General features: G+C 46.5%; 1 protein-coding gene across 1 annotated transcript in view; it reads right to left on the bottom strand.

The window, feature by feature from the left end:
- The window catches only part of srgap2 (SLIT-ROBO Rho GTPase activating protein 2), a gene marked incomplete at its 5' end in the record, with an annotated part of 224,006 nt that overhangs the window by 3,458 nt on the left and 204,718 nt on the right, over positions 1–15,830 (bottom strand). The window contains 7 exon segments of the mRNA XM_084315613.1: positions 851–879; positions 1,322–1,382; positions 5,989–6,019; positions 6,577–6,604; positions 10,435–10,519; positions 10,900–11,097; positions 14,261–14,362. Of these exon segments, the coding sequence (XP_084171739.1) occupies positions 851–879; positions 1,322–1,382; positions 5,989–6,019; positions 6,577–6,604; positions 10,435–10,519; positions 10,900–11,097; positions 14,261–14,362 (534 nt within the window).

Below are 15,830 nucleotides of genomic sequence, written 5' to 3'. Positions count from 1 at the left end.
GTGTATCTGTGTGTGTATCTGTGTGTGTATCTGTGTGTGTGTCTGTGTGTGTATCTGTGTGTGTATCTGTGTGTGTATCTGTGTGTGTATCTGTGTGTGTGTCAGAGTCTCCAGACTCCGTGTCGCTCTCAGAGCACAGCTGCTTATTTTTCCAGAGCTGCTGAGGAAGCGACCAGGCAGACAAACAAACGTCTCCCTTCCTCTCAGATCACGTCTCCGTCCCGTGTCCTCTGTGTCTCAGGTCACGCCTTCATCACGTGTGTCCTCTCCTCGGCGTGAAGCACGTTGTGCACACAGGTTAGCCCTAGGCACTGTCCAACACCTCTCCCGAAGGCTAACCGGCCATGTCCGCTTCCATTCATTGTGCTAAGCTAGGCTAACGTGCAGCCAGATAGCTTTCTACTGAACGCACAGAGAGGAGACTGGTATCTATCTCCTTGTCTCTCTCTCTCTGGAGAAGACGGTGAGCTAATTTCCCAAAATCTTGTATCTTGTATGGGACATGTATGCGTTAGATCACTCGGTTTCATCTACAAGTTCTTAGTGGATAAAAGAAAGAGGTTTTCCATCCGAGACAGTGAAGGGATATTCGAGGCCAGACTATGGGATTAACAGCTGTTGTGGGTGTCGGTGTGAAGGGGGGTCTCTGGTCACATGACCCTATAGTGATGTCAGTGTGAAGGGGGGTCTCTGGTCACATGACCCTATATAGTGATGTCGGTGTGAAGGGGGGTCTCTGGTCACATGACCCTATATAGTGATGTCGGTGTGAAGGGGGGTCTCTGGTCACATGACCCTATATAGTGATGTCAGTCTTAGGGAATTGAATGAGAGGCAACTTCCTTCTAACCTTTTCTATAAACCTAAACTGAGACTGAACTGAGGTCAGATTAGAGGACATATTGGGTGAAATTAGCCTATTTCACATGACTTCTTCTCTGTGTTGGTCAGCTGATGGGAGTAGATTGTAGGCTGTTTGTCAATTGATTCGGCCTATCAGATACCACGATTCTCCTGTCATCATATGAACCAACTACCTTGTTAGACATCATTGATTTGTTGCTGGTTATGTCATAATGTCATAGCCTTATTATTGTACATTTGTAATATAATATGAAGTGATTAAATGATCGTTGTTCATGATCATTGAGAAAGGTAGTTTGTGGAATCTATTTTATATGCATCAAGGACAGCCAATCACACTTGACATGATGTAACCAATCGGTGTACTGGACAGCCAATCACACTTGACATGATGTAACCAATCAGTGCTCGGGTCTCCATGACAGCGAATCATGAGCTAATCACGGTGTTTCCTCACCATGGCGACTGATGAAGCGGATGCAGCTCTCCACCATCAGGGGGATGCCCTGCCCTGAGTCCTGCATGGAGGAGGAGAGGAGACAGGGGTCAGTTCTGATGGGAGAGGGGAGGAGGGGAGGAGAGGAGGAGAGGAGAGGGGAGGAGAGGGGAGAGGAGAGAGGAAGATAGGAGAGGGGAGAGAAGAGCAGAACGATAGGAGAGGGAGCAGAGAAGAGAGGGAGAGGAGAATAGGAGAGGGAGAGGAGATGAGAGAAGAGTGGAGGAGAGAAGAGAGGAGAGAAGAGAGGAGAGGAGGAGAGGATAGGAGAGAGTAGAGGAGAGAAGAGAGATGAGAGGAGAGAAGAGCGGAGAGAGTAGAGGAGAGGAGGAAAGGAGGAGAGGAGAGAAGAGAGGAGAGATGAGGAGAGGAGAGAGTAGAGGAGAGAAGAGAGATGAGAGGAGAGAAGAGCGGAGAGAGTAGAGGAGAGGAGGAAAGGAGGAGAGGAGAGAAGAGAGGAGAGAAGAGAGGAGAGATGAGAGGAGAGAGGAGAGTAGAGGAGAGAAGAGAGGAGGAGAGATGAGAGGAGAGAAGAGCGGAGAGAGTAGAGGAGAGGAGGAAAGGAGGAGGAGAGAAGAGAGGAGAGAAGAGAAGAGAGAAGAGAGAAGAGAGAGGAGAGGAGAGGAGAGGAGAGGAGAGGAGAGGAGAGGAGAGGAGAGGAGAGGAGAGGAGAGGAGAGGAGAGGAGAGGAGGGGAGGAGAGGCGAGGAGAGGAAATAGCCTGCCACTGCACACCTCCTGTCAGGAGGATTTCTACACAGACGGCTAAACACGCACGCAGGACATACACTACACACATGCATCGGTGCACACACACAAATTTTTAGAAGAGGGTATCTGAGGTGGTAGTGAGTTGGGGGAGGGAGGGGGAGCTGTACCCAGCTGTTGCTAGGAGACCGCTCCTGTCCTATTCCCTTTGTTTGTTTAGGCTTCCCAGAAAGCTCTGGGAGGTGAGGGCAGGGAGTGAGTGACTGCGTGTGTGTGTGTGTGTGTGTGTGTGTGTGTGTGTGTGTGTGTGTGTGTGTGTGTGTGTGTGTGTGTGTGTGTGTGTGTGTGTGTGTGTGTGTGTGTGCGTGCGTGCGTGCGTGCGTGCGTGCGTGCGTGTGTGTGTGTATGTGTGTGTGCATGCGTACACCACATTGTTGTTTCGATATGTTCAAACCTGACATTGGGAGCGGGATAGACTTGTAGGCTGCAATAGCACGAGTAAACCACCAGGGGGGGCTACACACACTGCGTTTCCCCATTGAGCAGCTGTTGTATTGTTTGAGTTGGCTTCAGAGAATGCAAAGATGGCAACAGGACCAACAGAGAGCTGGGCCCTATTCCCCGTACCTGGTTCAACTAAGTCGATCAAGAGTCCCATTATCTAGATTCAATTAACCCGATGTTTGAAGCCGGGATTTTCCTGTTCCTCGAAGGTGGATTCAGTCTTGTTAACTCTAACCAGACTTGATACTCAGGATCAGTGCGCGCGCCCGCCTCAGCCGAGAAGACAGCAAGTGTCGAGAGCAGAGATCCTGATTTTCTAACGGCATTGATTGATTGATTGATTTAAAACTTTATTAACAGATTGCAGTACGGCTCAATAGCCTCGCCGACAAGTTAAATGCATAATCTATAGGCAAATTTTAAGTCCCTCATTACCCCAATCAATCAATCAGATTATATTTCTTTAAACGTGCCCTGCTGGCAGTAGGTTCATGGAATGGATAATCAAATGAGATCTTGCTAGCGAAAATAATTAGTTCAACAGTTTCAGAATAAGGATACGGCTCTCTTATCCATTGATGGATGTATGGTTGATGTTTCATTTGTCTGCCACCGTGGTCTGATGGTCGAGCATTTTGTCTTTCACACGGACGACCCGCGTTCGAATCCCACTTCTTCTAGCTTTCTTTTTGAAATGTAAATACTTCAATTTGGTGCACGTTGAGAGCTATATAAAGAATGACATCCTCAATGCATGTAGATTTATAATATTTTAACTTAAAACGAAGGCTACTTTTGCGTATAATCATTAATATTATATTCCAAAAAAATCATATTGGAAACGCGGGGTCTCAAACTCGGGTCGCCGGCTTGCCAGGAGTGAACACTGGCCGTTGGACCACTGTGCCAGACGGGATATATCCATTGTGTATCCAAGACCATCAATGGACAAGAGACCCGTGTTTAGAATATTTTTCTTTTGAATGAAGTTTTATCTCTTTATTCTCAAATGCATTAATCCCAGTTACAATATCACAATAACGTGTGAGTGATGATACAATTCAACAATCCTCAGATTCCTCGTAATTCATAATCCACAAAAACCACAATCCACGCATAGACACTTCAATTTTATGCTTGAATGAAACACAATCCAGGCGCTCCCACAGCGGAGAATATGAAAGGAATCAGAGCCAAACGAGCGATAGGTTTCAATCATTAAAAATATCCCCGCAGGATTCACATTTGCAATGCTGCGCGTTGTTAAAATAACCACATAATGTGTACATCGCACCTAGCGAGCGCCACGGTATATATAACGTGCATTATTTAGGACAACGTGAATTTAGTATCAGCATTTTGGGTCTATTTTACATTTCAAAAGCCCCCTCTGGAAGAATGAAGCACAAAAACGTAATTCAGAATGGTATAATGCAGATCCTAGACTGTGAGAATCATTTCAGGAAGCGAGCTGTCATTTCTTTGTGGGGGCGTGGCCATGGTTCATCCAGCTAACTGAACTTAAGCCTGCTCTCGACCAGGCTCAAACTTTTTGATCTGTTGTCATGGTGATTTGGACAATCGAGCGTCGGGGAACAGAAAGGTCCGGCTTAAGTCAGGCTATACTGGAAATTATCCGGCTAACTCAGTTAGCCAGGTACGGGGAACGGGGCCCTGGTCATATTTACTACACTGTGTTCTCATGTGTGTGTGTGTGTTCTCGTGTGTGTGTGAGTGTGTGTGTGTGTGTGTGTGTGTGTGTGTGTGTGTGTGTGTGTGTGTGTGTGTGTGTGTGTGTGTGTGTGTGTGTGTGTGTTGTGAAGGATTAAGAGCAGCAGGCTTCTGACATGTAGGATAAATCTACATTTTGTAATTTAGCTGAACGCTTTTATCCAAAGCGACTTGCAGGTTATGTACGACAAGTCAGCAGGAAGGGTACAACTCTTTCCTATAGTAGGAGGGGTGCATGGTAGTATAGGACAGTAAGAAGGTTAGGTTATTATTATTATTATAATTTTTTTCATTAATTTCAGATATTGATTGAAGAAGTGTGTTTTTTATTTTTTATTTTTTTTCTCTTTCTCCAATTTTCTGTTTTTCTTTCCGTCCCAATTTAGTTGCCGTGCCAATTCCCCCCCTCCCCTACCTGGCTGCTGTATGCATGTTCTCCTACGAGTCGGTACAAGGGCGTCCCGAAGCCGACCGCACGCTTCCTCCGATACGTGCGGTGACTGCCAGTGACGTCTTTTCACTTGGCAGCGAGGACTCTCATTGGTGAAGTGTAACGCGTGGGAGGGCACGCTATCTCCACCAAGTCCTGCCCCCACTGAGCAAGCGCTGTCCACAACGCCAGATTCCCACCCACCAGCTTCCCACCCCCTAATACTGCCAATTGTATTAGTATGAACTACCAGCCAAGCTGGTAGCAACGCCGAGAGCTGGGCTCGAACCCAGCATCTCCTGCGTTGGTGACGAGCGCAATCTCCGCTATGCCACTTGACCACCCTTGAAGAAGTGTGTTTTTAGTCGACGGTGAAAGATTGGTCGGGATTTGTCTGTCCTAACTGTGGTGAGAAGTTCGCTAGGACAGCCGAATCCCGACCAATCTTTCGCCGTCTTGAGTGTAGGGTTGAGTACCGATCTCTGTACTTGTAAGGGTACCGAACGAATTACATCGGTACTACCGAGTACCGATTCACACTAGAATAGATCAATCGGTACCTTTACATGTTTAGTATAAAGTACAAGAGTGTAATATACTAGACAAGAGGGTGCCTTTTCCACAAATATATATATTTCACTTTTCCACTAAATAATCTTCCCCGCCTATATTACTACCTACTATGCCAATATGTCTCTACTACTATGCACTCAAGACTGTAGCGCTCAAGTTCAACACTGTTTGACGATCATTGTTACTTATCTGCCAGAGTTGTACCCTTCATGCTGACCTGTTGTACAGAACTTGTAAGTCGCTTTGGATAAAACAATCAGCTAAACGTCTAGATGTAAAATATTACTGTCCCGTCGTGTTCGGAAAGACCAGACGAGGTCAGAGGAGTTTGAGAACATTTACAGAGATAATGTTGATATTTAAACATTTAAAAAATACAGTACATGATCATGCGATTTATTTTGTGTGGTGTGTTACAACAATAAATAACTAAATGTTCTAAATAAATAACTTTACTTATTTGGGACTTATTTTTCTTTACAACTGAAATAAATAAAAAAAGATTACTACAGAGAGAAAGTACCGTTGGGTACCGCTACCGAATTCTAGGAACTGGCACTGGTACCGGTATCAGTTCAAATGTGAACGGTACCCAACCCTACAGCCACTGACAAGAGAAGCACACGGTCACACAAAGACACACACACAAACACACACACACTCAAGGACAGATAGACAATTACCTGCTTCCTGAGTGCAGAGTTCCTCCGCCCACTGTATGAAGAGAGAGAGAGAGAGAGAGAGAGAGAGAGAGAGAGAGAGAGAGAGAGATAGAGAGAGAGAGAGAGAGACAGCACTCTGTTATTATATCTCCAGAGTGTCTATTTATATACATAACTCTGGAAACACTCTATTTGTATACACACACACACACATGCACGCACGCACACACACGCACACACATGCACACACACGTGTTGAGAACAACTATCAACAGTCAGAGGGTAAATCATAGGCCTGACTGCCAACAAATCAAGCTTAAACGCTACTATGGTATCTGTGTGAGCGAGCGTGTTTATGTGTGTGTCTGTGTGAGAGAGACAGAGAGAGATTGTATCTGCATGTATGTATGAGTGACTGTACGTGTGTGTGTGTGTGTGTGTGTGTGTGTGTGTGTGTGTGTGTGTGTGTGTGTGTGTGTGTGTGTGTGTGTGTGTGTGTGTGTGTGTGTGTGTGAAAGAGAGAGAGAGAGAGATAGAGAGAGAGAGAGAGAGAGAGAGAGAGAGACAGAGACAGAGAGAGAGTTTATTTCCTTCCTACACCACACCTACCTGGCAAGGCAACAGTCAGTCTTCTGACCTAGGGGAGAGAGAGACAGGAAGGAGGAGAGGGAGGAGAGAGAGAGAGAAGGAGAGGAAGAGAGAGAAGGAGAGGAAGAGAGAGAAAGAAGACAGGAGGCAAAGAGAAGAGTTATAGTGGATGCAGTACGAATGAGGAAATGACCACAGCTGGACACAAACAGACACCGACCGACTTCCCGCACGCACACGCACACACACACACACGCACGCACGCACACACACACAGCTCAGTTAAGGGTTTTCCTGTGGGACATGGTAGCTCTAGATCCAGTGGCCCCCCCAGAGGAACCCCCACCACCCCTACACACACAGCTGCATCCACACACGGGCCTCGCTACCCTGACCCAGCCCCGTCCTCCCAGCCCATCGCTGTGGTTTATTTATGACCGCTCGTCTCGTCCTGTGTGGGTCCTTGTGTGTCTCCTGTGTGGGTCCTTGTGTGTCCCGGCACGCGACTGTCGTCTCTGGGCTGCCCCTCCGTCCACTCACTCACTGGACACACGAGCCTCGTACCTCAGGCCCAGGTCCACAGACACACCAGGTCCACAGACACACCAGGTCCACAGACACACCAGGTCCACAGACAGACACACCAGGTCCACCGACACACCAGGTCCACAGACACACCAGGTCCACAAACAGACAGACCAGGTCCACAGACACACCAGGTCCACAGACAGACAGACCAGGTCCACAGAGGCTTTATCGTCATAGAGACAAGTGTCTTTCCGTTATCTGTGAGATGAGCTTTATCGTCATAGAGTCAAGTGTCTTGTGTGAGACGCCCGGTGGTTGATGTGGATAAAACATCAGTTTTCAGTCGATGCAGCCGATAACAGAAGGAACTGGAGGACGTTTTTAAAAAGGCAGGTCAAAGATGGATTCTGGAGACCTCTTGAGTGGCGGGGACAGCATGCGGATCATTATCCGTGACTGTGGCAGCTGTAGCCGTGTGATCACTTTGCATTCCTGCCCCTTCAACTCCTTCAGGTTGACCCCATTTTTTTTAGTTTTTTTTATGAAAGCCGTCTTTATTGGAAGCAAAAAGGGTGGAGACAGCAAGGAGAAATAGAGAGACGAGTAAAGGAGAGGAAACGGTTAAGGAAGCAGCGGAGAAGAGGCGACGGTGGATGAGAGGGAGAGGGAATTAATGAGCTAAGAAGTCGGTTAGCAATGCGCAGGAGGGCAGAACAACTTAGGAGGAGGAGAAAGTAGAAGCGGAGAGTCAGCGGTTTATAGGGATCTATTCAAATGAGTTCAGCCAAGGAAAGGGAGGACAACTTCAAAATAAGAGGTAGATGAATATAAAAAATAAAAATAAAAGACTTCGATACAGGAACAAATTGAGAAATGGGTCTTCCTCCAGAGGTACCACCATTAGGAGAGTATACGGTGGATAGTAGGAAGGGTGGAAGGAAGTGGAAGCTGGAGTAAGGCGTATACAAAGGCTTCTTCAGCCCCCGGGTCCAATGGGTTGATAAAAGTGTGCTTGGATTGTGGAGGTTATTGAGAGTAGTGTGGGATAAACAGGCTATACCAGGAGCTCGGTGTAGAGCAGGGGGGAATCATAATGCCCAAGGAGAAAGAGTCCTCAGTTTTAAGTCAGTTTCGGACCATTATCCCTCCTGAATGTTGACGGTAAGATCTTCTTTAGCGTAGTGGCACAGAGGCTAGCAAACGACCTAGAAAGGACTAGTTTCATGTATACCACAGTGCAGAAAGCATGTTACGCAGGGTGCATAGAACACACTAAAATGATAGATTCAGGCAGAACAAGATAGAGAAAAGAGATTTACATGTGGTATTTTATGGCAAATGCTGGCAAATGGCAGAGAGTAGACAGGTATTATGGCAGGGTGCACTACCTCACCATTAGCATTCATAATGGTGACATGTAATTATTAGAGCATCAAGGTGGGTGGTAGGTGGGGAGAGACGGCGACAGTGGCTCAGGAGGTAGAGCAGTCGTCTGGCAATCCGCTGGTTCCCGGTTCGATTCCCGCTCCTCCCGGGCAGCGTGTTGATGTATCCTTGAGCAAGACACTTAACCCCTAATTGCTCCCGATGAGCAGGTTGGCACCTTGCATGGTTGCCTCCGCCGTCGGTGTGTGAATGTGTGAGTGAATGTGTGAATGAATGGGTAAAAATGTGAGTAACAAATTGTAAAAACACTTTGGATAAAAGCGCTATATAAAAAATTCCATCTATAAAGGACAAGCCAGTGGAAGCTTTGAGTAGGTGGCACAATAGGGAATTTACAGTGAACAGCTTGAACAATTTAGGAAAGATGTTGTTGAGGTTTATAGGAAGGATAGACACGTCAGGGCTTCCAGGCGAAGTTGTGGTGTTTGCAGTTTGGTTCATTCCCTAAGTCGATGTGGCCATCGTCAGTAGACCTACAGTATACGAGTTGCCAATACCAAAGGTGCAAAGGCTTGAGAGATTCTATGTTGCATTGTATGGGAGAGGTATTCTCCAGCTACCAGTAACTAGTCTAACAGATGAGTTTAAGTGCCATCAAGGAGCAAAGATACAGTAGTTAGTAACTCGGTCCCAAATCCAACTAGGGGGAGGAAATGTAACCTAAGACGGGCAGTACAGGAAGCAGAAGTACAGGCAGTACAGGAAGCAGAGGCAGCCCTTGGGCATACAGACATTGTAGGTAAGGTGCAACAAGGCCCAGGAGGCTTAGGGCTCAGCTCAGGGAAATCTGTATGGAACAAAGAAGGTCCCACAGAAAGGAGGAAGCTGGTTAGTGGAGCAGGTACGTCGACAAGAGGAAGTAGTGAGGTGTATAAAGGCTGTGGCCCAGGCTAAGCAGGGACAGTGGATGAACTACGATATGCTGCCATCACCAAATAATCTAAAACAATGAGTAGATGAGGACCTGTCATGTTTACTGTGTTCTGAGACTGAGGCATACGTATATACAATATGTCAGGCTGTAAGATTAGTCTTATACATGGCGACATGACCAGGTGTTGAAAGCAGCAGGAATTGAAAGCAGAAGAGTACAGGTGAATTCAGGATGTAATCGGGTAGAGAGTGCAGCTATTCAATTTGTCTGTGAGGGAGAGAAATGTAGAGGAGGTTTTTAGGCAGGCACGAGTCAGGCCAGCTAAAGGGAGCTAAGGATTGGGAGATGCCGGTAGATTTTGGAGGAAAATGTGTCGTTCCTTGAGAAATAGTTAGCACTAACTTGAGGCCAAACCCAGTGTTATGGTCTTTTATAGATCTGACGCTGCCCTGGGAGGATTCAGTGGCGGAGGCGTATGAAAGGAAAAAGCTTAGATATGCAGATTTGGCAGCAGAAACTGAACAGCGCATATGGAAAGCTAGGGTTTGTCCGGTAGAAGTGGGAAGCAGAGGGTTCATAGCACGATCAACTATATAAGTATAAGGTGAATAGTAATATAAATATAAGTATAAGGTGAATAGCAGTATAAATGTAAGTATAATGTGAGTAGCAGTATACATATAAGTATAAGGTAAATAGCAGTATAAATACAATGTGAATAGCAGTATAAATACAAGGTGAATAGCAGTATAAATACAAGGTGAATAGCAGTATAAATACAAGCTGAATAGCAGTATAAATACAAGGTCAATAGCAGTATAAATACAAGGTTAATAGCAGTATAAATACAAGGTGAATAGCAGTATAAATACAAGCTGAATAGCAGTATAAATACAAGGTGAATAGCAGTATAAATACAAGCTGAATAGCAGTATAAATACAAGCTGAATAGCAGTATAAATACAAAGTGAATAGCAGTATAAATACAAGGTGAATAGCAGTATAAATACAAGCTGAATAGCAGGCCTTACTCTCTCCCAAGGTCTTCTCAATGAGGTCATGCTTGGCCTCCAGCTTGGTAATCAGGTTCCTGCCTTCCAGAAACTCCTTTAACTTCTAGAAACACACAAACACACAGGCCTCCAGGTGAGCACCGTACAATGGAACACACACAACACACACAACACAGAACACACACAACACAGAACACACACAAACAAACACAGAACACACACAACACACACAACACAGAACACACACAACACACAACACACACAAACACAGAACACACACAACACAGAACACACAAAACACAGAACACACACAAACACAGAACACACACAACACAGAACACACACAACACAGAACACACACAACACACACAACACACAACACACACCGTATGTCTGAAGCCTCAGTAGAGAGGAGCCTCTCACGTCCCAACAACAACAGGCCCGCAACAAAGAATCTATATCAACCAATCGAGCGGTTCTGACCGTGAAGTAGAACTGCTCCGTCTCCTGCTGATTGGCCCGTCGCTTGGCCAGGCTGGGCTTGCTGAGGTACGACTCGCTGACGGTGGACTTGACGGACTCCATGCTGTTGCTGTGGTGGAAGCACTCCGACACGTCGTAGTCCTCCACCGTCACCATGTCCTGGATGGTGGACAGGGTGGCCTCCATCGTCTTCTTCACCTGGCGGGAGGGAGGCAGAGGCGCGTGGAGGGTTAACACTCGACACGCCGCCGTGGCAAAAATAGCTATAGACCGTTTCAAACCGTTTAAAAAATCTGTTCAAATTTATTTTCTATTGGCGGCTAGGTGGCGCAGTGGGCAAGGTGCTCGCCACCAACGCAGGAGATGCTGGGTTCGAGCCCAGCTCTCGGCACAATTGGCAGTGTTAGTTGGTGGGAAGCTGGTGGGTGGGGATCGGACGTTGTGGACAGCGACTCCTACAGGTCGGTTGGTGCGCCTCCCATGCAGACCCTCGCCGCTGAGAGATCGCGCTGTGCAGGTGAAAAGATGCGACGGCTGCCTCCTCGTGTACCGGAGGGGACACGTGATGCAAGGCTTCGTCCACATTGCAGCCGGCTTGTGGGAGGCATGGCCTAACAGCGTTCGAGACAGGGGAGGGTAGAATTGGACAATACGAAATTGGGGACGGGCGAAAAACTTAAAAAATGGGGAGAAAAGGTAGATACATTTTTTTTTCTATTGCATAGAGCTCTGAATCTTCACTGGCCTCACGATTCGATTACAATTCAGCTGTCCACGATTCGATTCGACGATGCATCTCGATGCAGCTCAATAATATATTACATCCTCAATTTATTATAATTTTTTTATCCTCATTTTATCTCCGCCTGATTTTCTATTTTTCTCCCCATCCCAATTTAGTCGTTGTGCCAATTCCCCCCCTCCCCTACCTGGTTGTTGTGCGCATGTTCCTCCTACTGGTCGGTACAAGGGAACCCTGAAGTCTACCACACGCTTCCTCCGACACATGTGGAGACAGCCAGTGGCTCTTTTTTCACCTGGCAGCGAGGACTCGCATTGGTGAAGCGTAACGCGTGGGAGGTAATAATAATTTATAATTTAGGACCTGCTCAGAGGTCATCAATCGGCACACATGCGATGCATGCATGCGATTCGTCTCTGCAATTAACCCATCCCATCGTCCTTCCCCCCCAAGGGCAGCCGGGATCAGACAGGCGTCAACGTGAGCCGCGCCAGGGGACCAATCCAAGTGCTCCTGTCTGTCTTCGTCAAGGACGCCACAGCGTTAGCGATCTTGTTGTTGTGCATGTTTTTCCATTGGGTTTATCTTATCGGGGGGGAAACCCTTGCGAGCACGGGGAGAACATGCAAACTCCACACAGAAAGGCCTGGGAGATACCCCACCTGGGTAACTGGCATCATGGAAACCTGGTCCCCAAGCGGGAATCGAACCCTGGACCTTCTTGCTGTGAGGCGATAGTGTTTGACCACTACACCACCGTGCCGCATGGTGCCGAAGGCAGGTCACGCTGCCTTCACCATTTCCTGCCTTTCGCTGAGCAGGCGCCCAGACCTGACCTGTAGGCGTCGCTGTCCACAACGCCAGATTACCACCCTCGACTTCCCTCCCGCTAACTCAGCCAAACGAGTTAGTATGACGATCGGCCCAAGCCGCAGGCAATGATGACTCCGGGAGTTGAGACCGTGATCAGATGGTTAGAGCGGTCGTCTGGTGATCAGAAGGTTAGAGCGGTCGTCTGGTGATCAGAAGGTTAGAGCGGTTGTCTGGTGATCAGAAGGTCAGAGCGGTTGTCTGGTAATCAGAAGGTTAGAGCGGTCGTCTGGTAATCAGAAGGTTAGAGCGGTCGTCTGGTAATCAGAAGGTTAGAGCGGTCGTCTGGTAATCAGAAGGTTAGAGCGGTCGTCTGGTGATCAGAAGGTTAGAGCGGTCGTCTGGTGATCAGAAGGTTAGAGCGGTCGTCTGGTAATCAGAAGGTTAGAGCGGTTGTCTGGTAATCAGAAGGTTAGAGCGGTCGTCTGGTGATCAGAAGGTTAGAGCGGTCGTCTGGTGATCAGAAGGTTAGAGCGGTCGTCTGGTAATCAGAAGGTTAGAGCGGTTGTCTGGTAATCAGAAGGTTAGAGCGGTCGTCTGGTAATCAGAAGGTTAGAGCGGTCGTCTGGTGATCAGAAGGTCAGAGGGGTCGTCTGGTAATCAGAAGGTTCCTTGTCCTATTCCGTCTCCTCCCGGGGAAGCATGTTGAAGTGTCCTTGAGCAAGACACTTAACCCCCAACTGCTCCTGATGAGCAGGTTGTCACCTCTGCTGTCGGTGGGTGAATGTTTTTTCTTTTTTAAGATATTTTCTAAGGCATTTTTAAGTGCTTTTATTGACAGGACAGATGGAAATTGGGAGAGAGAGAGATGGGGAGGACACATGTCCTGCAAGCGTAGTTACGTGGTGCGCCACTGGGGGGCGCCCCATCGGTGGGTGAATGTGTGAGTGAATGGGTGAATGTGAGGCATAAGTTGTAAAGCGCTTTGGATAAAAGCTGCTGTATAAATGCAGTCCACAATATCCAACGGGAAATCAACTTGGACCAAAGCTGTTCCCTAACGCCAAGGCAATCCCATTGAAACTGGAATACCATGCAATTCCATATATATCTGTTCCATCTCTATTTCAGGTTGGGGTTTAGGAGTGAGGTCTCCAACGTTGAGGTTAGTGTTGAGGTAAGGGGTTAGGTTTATACACATTAGATTCACTATAAACTACTCAATATTCTAATCTATGTTGACACAGTGGCACGAACAAATGGAATAAATGTACAATAATGCTGGTGGTGGTGGTGGTGGTGGTGGTGTGGGGGGGGGGGTGGTGGTGATGGTGGTGGTAGAAAAGCAAGATGGATGGACTGTCCCGTTAGTGGAGGGAAAAAGTGAGTGATGAGGTGGAGGAGATGGATGGATAAGAGAGGGCCGTTGAAGGAGAGCTGGAGAAGATGGAGTGATGAGGTGGAGGAGAGACGGCTATAATGGAGTGATGACATGAGAGAGACAAGAGATAGGAGGGAGAGAGAGAGAACAAAAAAGAGAGAGAGAAAGAGGAGGGGAAAGAAAGACATATAAAAAAGAATAATACAGAAGGAGAGAGAAAGAATGAAAGAAAGAAAGAGAGCGAGAAAGAGACAGCTAGAAAATAAGAAGGAGAAAGAGAGCAAGAGAGAGGGAGACAAAGAGAGAATGAAAGAGAAAGAAAGAGAGAAAAATAGAGATAGACAGAGAGATAGAAACAGAGAGAGAAAGAGAGAATGAGAGAGAGAAAGAGAGAATGAGAGAGAGAAAGAGAGAGGACGGTGTCTAACCTCTTCGTTCTCTATGCTGAGGGGGAAGAGGCGAGACTGGAGCTGCTGGAACCTCGTGAGCAGCTCGAAATTCACCGGCTGCTGGGCGCACATCACCCCCATCTACAGAGAGAGTAAACTGGGTTAGAGATAGTTCAACTAGCGCACATCACCCCCATCTACAGAGACAGTAAACTGGGTTAGAGACAGTTCATCTAGCGCACATCACCCCCATCTACAGAGACAGTAAACTGGGTTAGAGATAGTTCAACTAGCGCACATCACCCCCATCTACAGAGACAGTAAACTGGGTTAGAGATAGTTAAACTAGCACACAATACACCACACATCAACAGAAAACGTTCACAACTTTCCAGAATATCAAATGTGGGTGATGCCACGTCGATACTAATTGAGTTATACGTCTCATTCATAACTTCACAGAGTTAGCCACATTAGCATTTAGCTCCGCCTAAATCCAACACATTAATCTGTTAGATATGGGGCATGAAATGAGACATATAACTCAATTAGTATCGATGTGGCATCTGTTAGACCCACGTTTGATATTCTGGAAAGTTGTGAACGTTTTATTGTTAATCTGGTAAACTGTTGGTTGTATTGGATTTAGGCGGAGCTAAATGCTAATGTGGCTAACTCTCAGTAAACTTTTTTTTACATGAAATACAGCCCAAAAACCTTAAAAGACCCCGCTGACAAACACACTTTACAAACGTTTGCTTATTAAATATTTTTTTTAAGTAATTCAAAAAGAAAAACGATAAAGCAGTTTAATTGACGGGAGAAAAGTTGCTAAAATCATGTATTGTGATGGGACCGGAAGAAGTCTACCCGGCTAAAGACGTAACCGGATATGACGCCCCCACATTGTGCAAGTGGAGAATATATAATAATGTGACAAAACTGCACACGTCACTTAAGTTATATTCTAATCCCGATGGGGAGACTACCCCTCTGAATTTGGACTCATCCTAACCACTTGGGAACAGTGGGGACCACCTCCAGTTGTAATGCACCTTGTTCAAAGTAAAATGTGTACCTAGCATGCATGTCTCTTGGTGTGGGAGTAACAGTCCCAGTACTTAATGGAATGTAAATGGCGTTAGGACACATCGCTCCAGACACCTGTCACAGGTTGATTGCCTGCCAATAAACAGACCGGTCTTTCAACATTACGTTTATGATCTGTTTTGACACATCGCAGCCCTTATCTTCCTGGCTAGTGAGTCACTTGGAAAACGGCCCAAAGGCTGTGGCTTTGTGGTTTATCCAAAGTTCTGTTTCAAAGCAAATCAAAAACATCAACAGTCAATCGACTGAACGACGATGAGCGTCTTTCCCAGGGATGAAAGGTGTCCGTCTACAAAAGCTGTACATATTATCAAGACTTTTTAAGACTTCTTAGAGCAAAATATTATACCAATATCATGACCATACTAGCAAAGAAAACAAAAAACAAAACACATACTGTAGCGTAGGGCTGTCTTAAATACTTCAAAGCTTTGTTCGATGGGCATGGGATTCGAATATGAAAATAAAATGCGATTATATTAAAAAAAAAAAATATTAT

Source organism: Notolepis coatsorum, assembly GCF_963971535.1.
Source record: "Notolepis coatsorum genome assembly, chromosome: 6".
Taxonomy (NCBI): Eukaryota; Metazoa; Chordata; class Actinopteri; order Aulopiformes; family Paralepididae; genus Notolepis; species Notolepis coatsorum.
Note: the sequence above shows the minus strand (reverse complement) of the source record. Positions and strands in the feature narration are given on the sequence as shown.